This window comes from Macrotis lagotis, chromosome 1 (assembly GCF_037893015.1).
Source record: "Macrotis lagotis isolate mMagLag1 chromosome 1, bilby.v1.9.chrom.fasta, whole genome shotgun sequence".
Taxonomy (NCBI): Eukaryota; Metazoa; Chordata; class Mammalia; order Peramelemorphia; family Peramelidae; genus Macrotis; species Macrotis lagotis.
Window position 1 is genome coordinate 95,226,914 of NC_133658.1, and position 12,907 is coordinate 95,239,820.

Here is a 12,907-nt window from a genome sequence, read left to right on the forward strand (position 1 = left end):
TCAAATGATATCATATGCATCTTTTATTACATTGGAACTTCCCCATGACTTGATTTTCTCTACAGGAGAATTTGGTATAAGATAGATTTGTTTTGAACTCATCTGAAGATAATTTAATTACTGAAATTAATTAACTTTATTTCAATATATTTTGCACATCAAAAATTATAATAAACTATAATCTATAGCATTGGTGAAAATGCAGTTTGTCTCTGATGTATTTATTTTAAATGTAACTGTATCTTTGTCTTTTTTTAATTGGGTGTTAATGTTGATTAAGTTTCTAGATGTCTTCTTGCATAGTAAAAATTATTTTGCTTTGGATAATTTTGCCATATTGCCTTATTTATGAAAAATTTTTTCAGTTCAAAAACCATTATCCAATGCCTCTTATGTGCAGGTTCCTGTCCTAAGCTCTGGAGGTACAAAAAGAAATGAATGAAACAATTATTATCTCAAAGAACTTAGCTTTTTCTCTTAGTGCTTGTTTGGTTTTCCGTTTTTTTTTTCTGTGAGGGCTCTATTTAATTCTTTTTTTGAAATGAATGCTTTCTAATAGTTTACAAAATACTGTTTTTCTCAGGTGAAAATTATTTAGCAAAACTTTAGGGTGGTTCATTTATAAGGGAAATTCTAGAATGTTTTTCTTCAAGGATGTATAAGTAACTTTTTCTTTATACTTATCTGAGATGGTCTTCAGCATTCTTCTGTGTGGGGTAGAGAATGATCTCATGCCTTTTAGTCCTTTCGTTTTTGGTTTGTTTGTTTTTTAAAATGCCTCTCAGATCTCTATCATTCTAGATCAAGTATATACATACATATATATATATATATATTTACTGTAAACTTTTGTAAATAACATTTTGACTTGCTATTTTTTATGTAGCTTCATTCAGATTTTTTTTTTGATACTGGAGGTAAATTCTGTTGCCATTTTATGAATACTCTCAATTATTTAGCTATCATGATTGATTCTTACTCTTTTTTTTAAAGTCTGTTTTGTAATTGTTAAAGTTGAGCTCTGTTCCTGGGGGCATGGGGTGGGAGGCATAGTCCCAAATTTCTTATACTGAGGACCAAGGGCCTGGTAAAATTATTTTATGCTGGAAAATTGTTTCACTCCATCCTTTTTAGATTCTGTAATTCCAGAATCCATTTACAGACTTGATTTCACATTATTTCTGAGGGAAAATGGGGAGAGGTCAGGTAATTTTTGACTTTTCTCTGCCATCTTCGCTTTACCTCTTTGGTGATTGATTCTTGACTTAGGTTTTTTGCATAATGTATTGCTATTGGATTTAGTGTTTGAACACTTGACTAGAGGATGAGTTTATTTACTTTGAATACCTTGTTTATTTTTATCTTAAAGGTTCTGAAGCAAAAACACTTGGATAATCACCTAAGACAAGTATCTGTAAGAAGATTTGAATCCTTTAAACTGTTTTCACTAACAGAAATAAAAAAGGGGGAAACAGAAGATGAAGCTGGTGCTTGGATTCAGTATACAAGTGTGTTTTATCCTGAATATAGTATTTCTTTAAGGTAATTATCATTCTGGTCAAGATTTCTTCTAACAAACCATTTTTATCTCTTGCACAACAATAACTTTATCAGTATTTCCTTATTCTGGTAATGTTCATGCATAGTTAGAGCTAACAAGCAATGTGAATCAATGCTTAGGTTTTGTAGGATGTGTTATTCAGAAAATCCTGCTGATTTCATTGGGTCTTGCTATATTACTAGTTCAAAGCAAAAAATATCCAAAGTAACTCAGAGACATTTGAGAATTGAATGGGTTGAAAACCAAAAGGTTCATTTAATCTTTTCTGTATAGCTTTTGATTGTGACACAAAGTGAAGATCTCCTTGATGTAAAGAAGGCTGAAAAGAAAACAAGATTTTTCTGAATTCCATTACTCTCCAAGTACCATTTACCTGAAAATCAGGATTTTCCTTCTTCCCTTTGACATTTCTTCATTTTCAGAATAGAGCCTAACAAATTGAGAGAAAGTTCAGCTGAAAACATTGATATTGTATGAAGCATTGGAGACAGTAATGGTTTTTAAAATGATTATGAAAACAGAGAAGGGAACAGTTAACTTCAGTAACAAGATTTCTATTTTACTCGTTTAATTTTCTGACACAGCTGTACTGTATAATGCTACTGGAGGTGTTTAATTTTGTATTCTGACAAGAGCATACATTTTGAAAGGGAAGGAGGAGCAGTTTTACAGGAGCTTTGTGAAGGGGAAAGATCACATTTTATGTGGAAAATACAACTGAATGAGGATAAAATAAGGTGATGATGAGTTTTAAGGAAGAAAAAAATCACCTTCACAAAGGATATCTATTCATAGTATGTGTTTTGTGATATATTTTAATTCAAAAGAAAAAGCTATGCTTTATAAGACTGTTGCACTAAATATAATTTTAGCATTTGGTAGTGCTTGGGCAAGAAGAGAAGAATATTTGAGATCTATTTTTATGATTTCCTTGTGTTATTGAAGATCTCAAATAGAAAACCAAAATATAGAGACTTTTGAACCTTCCATAACATTTATCGCTGTTCATAGTTTTATGTGATCAACTTGGATTGAGCCTTGAAAATTATGGTGTTGGAAAATAGTGTCTCAAAGATTAAAAAAAAGGAAAGGATAAGGAGAAATATAATAATGCTTTTCAAGAATAAGGCAGATTATTACCACGGATGCTGTTGATCAGTTATTTTCTATATCAGTTGAGAAAAGAATGAGAGAAAAGAAGTATAAACTGTAGCAAGAAGAATTTTAAGCTCTTGAAAATGTTACTCAGGGAGGAAAAAAATAATAATAATAGTAATAATAATAATAATATAGTTCTTTAAAGATTATAATGTCCTTTTCTCAAAATATGTACTAGCATTATTTTCCTTCTTTAATAGATAAAGAAAATGAAGCTCAGAGAGTTAAGAGTCTGAGTCATAATCACACAGTTAATGATTTTTAGAGCCTAGTCTTAAACTTAGGTCTTCTGACTTCCAGTACAATCCTCATTTCATTCATCCATGCTACCTCCCTAATGGATATGAACTCTCCATCTCAGGATACTGGGATAATCCTTACTGATCTGTTTGAGATAATTTAAGTACAATGATTCTGAGAAATAGGTTAAATAACTTCTCTGCCTTCCAGCAAAAGAATTCTTGTAATGTGGTCTTCAGTAGCTTGCCTAATTAGCTACTGGATGAATATAAATATATATTTTTTAGGTTTTTGCAAGGCAAATGGGGTTAAGTGGCTTGCCCAAGGCCACACAGCTAGGTCTTTATTAAGTGTCTGAGACCGCATTTGAACCCAGGTACTCCTGACTCCAAGGCGGGTGCTTTATCCACTAGGACACCTAGCCGCCCCATAAATATTTTTTAAATGAATAAAATTCTTTATTGTACGATTAAAACATTGGACTTTGAAATTGTACCAAGGTAACCTTTGCTTTTGGGTGTTGTGGAATTCCAGAAAACAGGAATGAGAATCAGAAGGTAATTTGTAATTATGTGAAGTGATTAAGTCACTTAATTTTAGTGAGCCTCACTTTTCTTATCCAATATAAAGGAAGCAATATGGTAATGACTCTCATTTATCCAACAGGGAAAAGTTTGCCAAAGGCTTTTCCCACAATTGTGTGGGATGGTTAGTGCATAGTTTAGCATCTCCATTTTATAGATGTGAAAAATGAAACACAGAGTTTAAATGATTTTTCCAGGGAACATAGAACTCCCAAGTGTTTTAGCCAGGATTTAAACCTAAACCTTCTGATTCAAAGGCTATCACTCTTTTTCACTATAGCTTGCAAACCTCAGTATTCTACTTTGCTCATAACTTTACCCTTCTAGAGTTATTAAGTATCAAATGACTCAATGCCTGTTAAAATATTTTGTAAATTGTAACACTCTATACTCTATATGCATACTATAGTTCATTCTTTCCCTCTGAGATTTCCAACAATGTACTGTATTCATTTTGTATATGTTTGCTTATTGTCAGCCCCATTAAGAATGTGAACTCCTAAGGGCAGTGACCATGTTTTTATCTTTCTTTCCTCAGTTCTTAGCAGAGTCTATCAAAGTAAATGTTTAATAAATGCTTGTTGCTTAAGTGCTATTACTTCTAGACAGTTTCATAATCAGTGAAATTCTGACTCTAAACAAGGCTAACTGCTTATGATTAAAAACATACACACCATAAACTTGTTCATTTTTGTCAGTAGTCAGAATGAAGGCAGGTCTGAGAGGGCGGGGTAACCTTATCAGAGTAGCATCTTGAAGCTTAAAGGGATGATTCATACTTGGGATCTCAGTCCAGATCTAGAGAGAGCTCTACAAAGCCAGAACTTCAAGGTCAGATCTAATGTGCTGGAATGTATTAGGAATAGCTATAAAGTCTTATACTTAGGGTAGTTCAATTAGTCAGTATTCATTTATTGATTTCCTACCTGGTGGAAGACACAGTGATACAGGAAGACGACATAGAATAGTTATTTATAGTTATTATTATGTTCCTAGAAGGAACAACATATTAATGTATAAATAAATTCAAAATAATTCATAAATAAGTGCAAAGTATTCTGGTATAAAAAAAATGATCTGCACACATTGTAGTCCAGGTGACATATGGCTGGACAGTATACAATTCAATAAGAGTTGACATTGTGACATGGTAGTTCCCCCAAAACTGTAGTGTTCTTGAACTGGATTAATAGAGCCATAGTATATAGAATAAAGGAAATTATAGGATTGTTATACTCTATTCAACTTTAATCCATAGCTGCACTAACTGTGTTTAGCTCTGAGAACCATGTTTTGAGAAAGACATTGACAATCTGCTTCATTTCTACAACAGAGCAACCAAGATGGTGAGGAGATAAGAAATGATTCCACATTAGGATCAGTTTAGGAGTCTAGGGATTTTTAGACTGGGGAAGATGAGAAGAAGATTTTATATGTGTATATATATATATATATACACATATATAATCATTTGCTTTACTTAACTTTACAGACTTTAAAGTACTATATAAATGTAGTTATTATTATTATTATAATACAAAAATAAAAAAGCCTCTGATTACAAGGAATTTACTTTTACTTGTGGGACAAGAATACTATATATACATAGGCAAAATTTGAGGACAATAGAATATGTTTAGCTTAGTTGATTAGTCATGGTTTCATGGAAGAGTTGGTAACTAAACTAATTCTGAAGAAAAGAGAAGGATTCAGAAAATGTTGATAGCAACTTGTAGCTTCACTTGACTAAAATACAGACTGTGTGGAAAAGAAAGAATAGAAAATAAGTTTGGCCAAATTATAAGGAAAGCAGAAACATGGGAAACACTTTTTGTAACACATATCTCTGAAAAGGCAGCATTTCCTCAAAAACATATAAAGAATGGAATCAAACTTATAAAACTATATGCTATTCTCCAACTGATAAATGGTCAAAGGATATGAACAGTCAGTTTTGAAATCAAAGCTATCTAAAATCATATGAAAAAATGCTCTGGGGGCAGCTAGGTGGCGCAGTGAGTAGAGCAACGGCCTTGGAGTCAGGAGTACCTGGGTTCAAATCCGACCTCAGCCATTTAATAATTACATAGCTGTGTGGCCTTGGGCAAGCCACTTAACCCCATTGCCTTGAAAAACCTAAAAAAAATGCTCTAAATTACTATTGATCAGAGAAATGCAAATTGAAACAACTCTGAGGTACCACCTCATACCTATTAGAGTAGCTGATATGACTGAAAAAGGAAAGTGTTGGATGTTGGTGGGGATTGCCCTTTGGACATAGTTCCAAATTACTCTCCAGATGGTTGAATGGTTGGTTCATCACAACTCTGCCAATAACACATCAGGTTTTCTGAAGTTATCCTCCTTGTCACTTTTTTATCTAAATAGTATTTTTCCTAATTAAATGTAGAGAAAACCTGATGCATAGTAAAGTGACCAGAACCAGGAGAATGTTGTACAAAGTAATAATAGCAATATTGTTCGATGAAGAACTATGAATGCCGTAGCTATTCTCAGCAATACATTGATCTAAGACAATCCCAAAGGTCTAATGGTGAAGCGTACTGTGGACTGAGACATATTCTTTTTCCACTTTCTTTTTTTTTCTTTTATTTGTATCTTCTTATACAAAACAACTGATGTAGAAATGTTTTATATAATTGCACAAGGATAACCTATATCTGATTGCTTACCATTTCAGGGAGATAGAGGAAAAGAAGAGAGGGGAGGGATAGAATTTGGACCTCAAAATCTTTTAAAAAAAAGCCCCTAAAATAGAAAATTTTTTAAAATCCTATTTCATAGGGTATAATCTCAAATTTTTGAAGTACTTATTTTTTCCTAATCAATAAATTTATGTACTTCCTGAAAAAAATGGGGAAAGTTAGATTTGAACCAGTAGATCTTAAATACCAGAAAATTTGTATTGACGATGCCTTAGTAAATTAATTTTGGTAATTATGGGAGAGATGAACTTATTTGTAAATGGAATTGATGTTCTTTCATCAAATTCAATCCAAGAAACATTTATTAAGCACCTATTGCAGCTGTGCTTTGTGCTGGGGATACAATTAATAAAAAGAAAGATCACCCCTGCCCTCAAGGAGCCTACAGTCTATGGGGGCAACCCAAAAGGAAACAGGAAAGCAGGAGTGAAAATAGGAGGGACAACAAAGGGTACTCAGTGATGGAGCATCATGTTCTATGGACTTGAACCCAGGCAGAGTAGTAAATACAGAGTGGAGTGAGACCATAATGCCCTCTCTAAAGAAAGACATTGGGAGAAGTTTGTATCCTATTTTCAGGCTTTCCCTTCCCCTACCTATCTCCTCTTGAACCTTGGCAGAAGTGGCATAGGACCCTCTATCCAAGAGTCCTGCTCCTGGCCTGACCCTTATAGCTTTTATTCTCCAGAGTAGTCTTTGTGTGGCATTTGCCTCTTTAGAGGATATAGTCTCCAACCTCCTTAAAAGCTTCAGCTACTTGAAGATCTTGAAAAGAAAATTCTTACCTGCAAGGCCTTGGCACCATCAGAAACTTAGAATATTTTTATCCTTGGAAATAAAGTACATCATCATCTGTGGTACCATGGCACTGTGAAGACCATTGGGATTTTCTGACTGACTCACAATTGAAACTCCTGTTTATTTTGTTTCTCCCATTAGAACATGAGTTCCTTGAGAGTAGCGACTGTAATATTTCTCTGTTTGTCTCTGTAATGTTTGGAATAATATTTGACACATAGTAAATACTTTTTTTTTATTAGGTTTTTGCAAGGCAAATGGGGTGAAGTGGCTTGCCCAGGACCACACAGCTAGGTAATTATTAAGTGTCTGAGACTGGATTTGAACCCAGGTACTCCTGACTCCAGGGCCAGTGCTTTATCCACTATGCCACCTAGCCGCCCCTCATTCATTTTTTAATATAATTTTTTTACCTCTTCATTTCTTGTAACAGATGTTGATACATAAGCTGTAATTATTTTTATGATAGTCTTTTTTCAGAAAATACTTATGAGCCCTGCATTATATAAAATGATCAAATGGCCTATGAGATGAGGTATTTTTTGTTCCCTTTGGATGCACAGTTAAATCAACTCTCTCAGCTCCTTTATTTGCCTCTCCAAGAAGAAGCTTTTCAGCTTCTTTTGTTTTCCCATTTTGTTTATGGTTAAAATATTGAGATTTCTATGATTCAGTTCTTCTAATGATGGGAAGTTGGTCATTGGACAAATATCTTACATTTACCATACTAATATTTAAGTTAATGTTTACTGATTACCTAAACATTGGTGATTCTCATCCCCCTTTTCTACTACTTTGTCATCTTTACTTCAGAAGTAACAGGAAGACAGACAAGATTGAAGGCCATTTTTTAAAAATCGAGTTGCAGGGGCAGCTAGGTTGTGTAATGGATAGAGCACCGGCCCTGGAGTCAGGAGTACCTGAGTTCAAATCCAGCCTCAGACACTTAACCTAGCTGTGTGACCTTGGGCAAGCCACTTCACCCCATTTGCCTTGCAAAAACTAAAAAAAAAACTAAAATAAACTAAAATAAAATTGGGTTGCTATTGTCTTAACAATTGACCAGTCTACAAGTAAGGTGCTTTTTATTCTTAGCTGAGTTGTTCCTTAGAAAGGAGACATGGTCTGTTGTGTGAACTGTACTCCTATGCTCAAAAGTCCATTTAGTATGGTAATATAACTTGCCAGAGCTTGAGTTACTAGGAGGATTTTGAGGCATGAGAATCAGTTAAGCAGAGTTATCCAATGAAAATTTAATGGTAAAGTTGGAAGGACAAAAACAAAATAAGAAAAATGGAGATATGCAAAGATCTTTATATCAAACTTTTTTCACCATCAAGGAAGGAGAGCCCTCATACTTATAACTTAAAGTAAAGGGGAGGTAAAAATTATACTGCAAAGACTCTAGTCTAGAAAATTTCCTGGATGGGACTTGGAGGCAGGATCTCCTCTCAAGGAGAGGAGGTCTGAGTGAGATTGATGCAATTATGAAAGCATTTAGAGATTTGTTCTCAGGACATCAGAAGAGAGGAAAAAAATTATTACTAAAAAAGGACCATCAATAATGATGTTTATGTCTATTTTTTCATCTATATAATTTTATATAGGATTAATCAAATCTTTGATGAATTAGAAGATAGACAATAACAAGGGGAGGACTAGAGTTTTACTGTTATACAGAGGTAGGTAGCACATTCTTCCCAGAGGTATTATGAAGATTAGAAGAGAAGAAAGCAAGAGCCTATAAATATAGATCAAGGAGTTTGACTTCATTTCCTTGCAGAATTCTATGCTGGATTGTTATTTTTTCATGTAAAAGGCATTTTATTCTTAATCATTTATTTTTAATTCTCAAAATCACAGTTAATGTTTAAACAAAAAGCTGGTATGTAGCAGTATCATTTGCTCATTACAGATTTTTTAAAAGCCCATACACTGTTCTTTTGATTTTCATTATTGAAATTTACACTTTTGGTAAGCATGATAAAGATTTGGGTAGTGAAAATAAAATGCTCTCAGAAAAGACTTTTGCTCTTGTTCTGTGTTAAGTCTACCATTCCTCCTCAGGGAAGTCAAGTCAGTTTCCAAAAGTTATTCTTTAAAAAAAAGTGTAAACAAACAATCAAAAAACTCTTAGGAAATAAGTATTAAATACAAACCATATTTTAAAGATATAGAAATTTGGGCAAAGGAGAATTATATTAGCTCAAGTTACACAGTTCTTTGGAAAATTATCCACTAACAGAATAGACTTTTTGATTCTATTTGACACTACAAGTACTTAATCACAGCAAAGAAAAAAAGGGCAACATTAAGAAGAAAAATAAGTTAAATTACACAAAAGCAAGATATGCTGGACTAAGTGACATAAAGATTTTCATTACATTACATTACAGTACATTACAGCCCTATACAGGATCAAATGTCAAGTTAACATAAAGCCTACATAAAGATTGTGTCCAAACACACAGGAATTTAAATATGATAGGAGTATCATTTTTAAAAATTCTAAGTATTATTAGCATTTCCTTTATTTGAGAATTCATATAATGATTTACAAGCTATAATTTACAAACTCCTGCATTGGACTGGTAGAGATTAAAACACCAAAGACAGATCACGTCAGCTTTAACATTATTTACTTTTTTGAATGTGGACAAGGGGAATGCTATAAGCATGTTTTAGATTTTAGCAAAATATTTGACAAAGTGTCTTGTAATTGTCATGTAGAAAAGATGATTAGATGTGAACTAAATGTGTGTATATATGAGTCTGGAACTGATTCTTTGACTACTATCAAAGAGCACTTATTAATGGTTTAATGTAAACTTGAGGGTAAATCTCTAAAGGAGTGCTCCCAAGGATTTGTGCTTTAGAACACTCTCAGGGGTTCTCCTGGTTCACTATCAGTAACTTGAGCAAAGCTTACTTGCTATGCTCATCAGCATAAAACTAGGAGAGATGAGCAGCATGCTAGATGTCAAAGTTATATTCCCAAAAAAGATCTTGATAGGCTAGAGCTTTTTTTTGAAGCAGTAAAAAAAAAATTTGAGGACATATTCTTAAAATTTGTATATTTATTTATAAATGATGTACATGTATAACTAAGATAATATATTAGTTTTTTATAAAATAGACAAAAGTAGAAATTAGAGTATGAGCTAAAGATGAAGACAATATTTTAAAATAATATTTTATTTTTGAATGGTATAAAATCTTTTTGTACTACTAAATCATTTTAATAATATTTTTAAAGTACCAAAATATATTTTAAATGATTGTTGGGGAAGGAGATTGGGACTGGGACTTTGGTCTACTTTAGGAAGTAGGGCAAGTTTTTAACAGTAGTTGTAAAGGCATCAGGACTTCCAGAATAGTGGAGCTTGAGCAAGGATAGCCTATTCCCTCCTGTGCCATGTTTTTGCTGGCAGCTTGGGTTGAAGGATATAACTATGACCCGAGTATCCAGAAAACTTACTTGCTAAATTAGCATACACCCCTTTCTTTCCAAATCATTTCACAAGGTCAGGGGCCTTGATAAAGTAGATAAAGAATTGTATTTACAACCTGCTCTCCCTGGCAAGGGAGATATGGAGAACATCTGATTGATTGAATGTTCCACCTTTATATGCCTCCCTTTGGAAATCACTGAGCTAAGAGTTGAGCTTAATGCTAGAAGATGAAATTCAATAGGTCTAAATGGATATATATTTCTAAAAAGTCTTGGACTTGGTTTCAAAAAGAATTGACAACATAAGTACATAATAGGGGAGGCATGGTCAGGCAACAGTTTGTATGAAAAAGGTCTGGGGGGGTTTTTAGTGCACTGCACATTCATTATAAGTCTACAATGTGATGTGACTTTCACAAAAGCCAATGTAATCTTAGGCTATCTCAAGAGAGACAAAATGTCCAGGAGTATGGAGGAGGTAATTCTCCTGTACTCTACCATTATCATAACAAAAATGGAAGATTCTGGGCACCACAGTTTAAAAAAGACATTGCTAAGCTAGGAAATGAACCAGAATAGTGTAGGGCCTTGAATCTGCATCGTATCAATCAGTCAGTCATCAATCAACAAGCATCTGCCAGGCAATATGCCAGCTGCTGGGGATGCATAGACATGAATGAAGCAGTAAATCTAGTTAAGGGAGATAACATGTACATGTGTTTCTCTCTCTCTTATCCCTTCTTCCTCCCTCCCACCTTTTTGCCCTTCTTGTCTCTTTCTTTCTCTCCTCTCTTCCCTTTTTCTCTTTATCTCTCTCTTGTCTTCTCTCCTCTCCACCTTTCTCCTCTCCTTTCCTCATAGGAAAATGATGAATTCACTTTTGGATCTTTGAGGTGGAAACATTCAGTAGGTATTTGGAGATTAGATCTCAATAAGAATTCTCTCATGGGAGAGTCTGCTGCATGATAACTGAATATAGGAAATGAATGACAAAAATAATGGCAAATTGTAGAGAAAAAAATAAAAAAGACCTTTAGACAAAGTCAGAAAAATGTTGGGGAGCTTAAAAATGGGGTTTGCAACTATATCAGGTTATATCCTGTCTCTCCTGAGTACATGAATATAGTAAACCACTCCAAAGCAAGTTGCAAGAGTTTAAAAATTTTAAATGAGAAAATTAATTTATGATTGTCCCTAAAGTTCTTTGCTAGCAAAACTTTTCTGACCCTGTCGCACTTTTACATTATTTTCATCTAAAGTATTCTTGTCATCAAAAAGATACATGTAAAGAATCCTGCCGTTAATTGATCTTCACTAGAGATGTTTATACAAAATATATAGTTATTTGTCCTGCTCTCTCTGGACTACTTCTTGATCTTATCTAGAGGCTACTTATAAATGAATCCTGGAATTTTTCCCCACTAAAACCTACATTTCATTTTAGTGTAGTAGAAATTTGCATGTTCTGTCTGCTTAATAGTACCTCTATTGTATTGGGTACTGTAGAAGTGCTTGTGCTATTCATTTATAAATGTATACATGTCTTAGGTACATAAAAAGCTGAGAGGTCTGAACTGTCCTCCATTCTTTGCACAGGACTTCTGTTGCTATGACGACTGCTGAATTAGAAGGCTGGCACTCTTGACTTTTCTGCTTGTCCTAGGAGTATAGAATGGGCAAGAAGTCAAGAATGACATTGTCTTTGACTATGATGCATCTTTCTAATACAAAAAGCCCACTGCAGCAAAATTGCAATTGGCTTCTCTAGGGGAAAAAAAAATAACTTTTCAAAGGCCACATTCTTTAGCTGTAAGGTACACATAAATCATGACATCTGCCATGTGGATTCTCTGATAAAATACAGGCTAATGATAGGGAGGAATTGTATATAATGTCATTTTGATGGCATGTAGATTATACAACTGTAACCTATCATAGAAATAGTTCTTATCCCAGAAAATAAGAATTTTGTCCCTAGAGATATAAAGTATAGTAGTAGTGGTGGTGGTGGTGGTGGTGGTGGTGGTGGTGGTAGTAGTAGTAGTAGTAGTCATTTAGTAATTGTTCTACTGTCTCCTCAGTCTTTTTTTTTTTTAAAGTTTTTTGCAAGGCAAATGGGGTTAAGTGTCTTGCCTAAGGCCACACAGCTAGGTAATTATTAAGTGTCTGAGATGGATTTGAATGCTGGTACTCCTGACTCCAAGGCCGGTGCTTTATCCACCACGCCACCTAGCTGTCCCTGTCTCCTCAGTCTTAAGAACTTTAGATTTGAGTCTAGTGCTATTAAAATATGTGCTCCTTTTATATAGAAAACAGAAAGAATTGCCTATTTAACAGATTTTCATGCAGTTGTAGTTTTATACGTGTTAAATTATAGGCTAGATCTGTT

The 12,907-nt window shown here is 33.9% G+C and overlaps 1 protein-coding gene across 1 annotated transcript in view; it reads left to right on the plus strand.

Annotated features, from left to right (window-relative positions):
• Nucleotides 1-12,907, plus strand: part of LOC141513312 (uncharacterized) — a 64,770-nt gene that overhangs the window by 26,925 nt on the left and 24,938 nt on the right. The window contains exon 2 of the mRNA XM_074223049.1: nt 1,370-1,542. Within this exon, the coding sequence (XP_074079150.1) occupies nt 1,370-1,542 (173 nt within the window). The remainder of the gene's footprint in view (nt 1-1,369; nt 1,543-12,907) is intronic.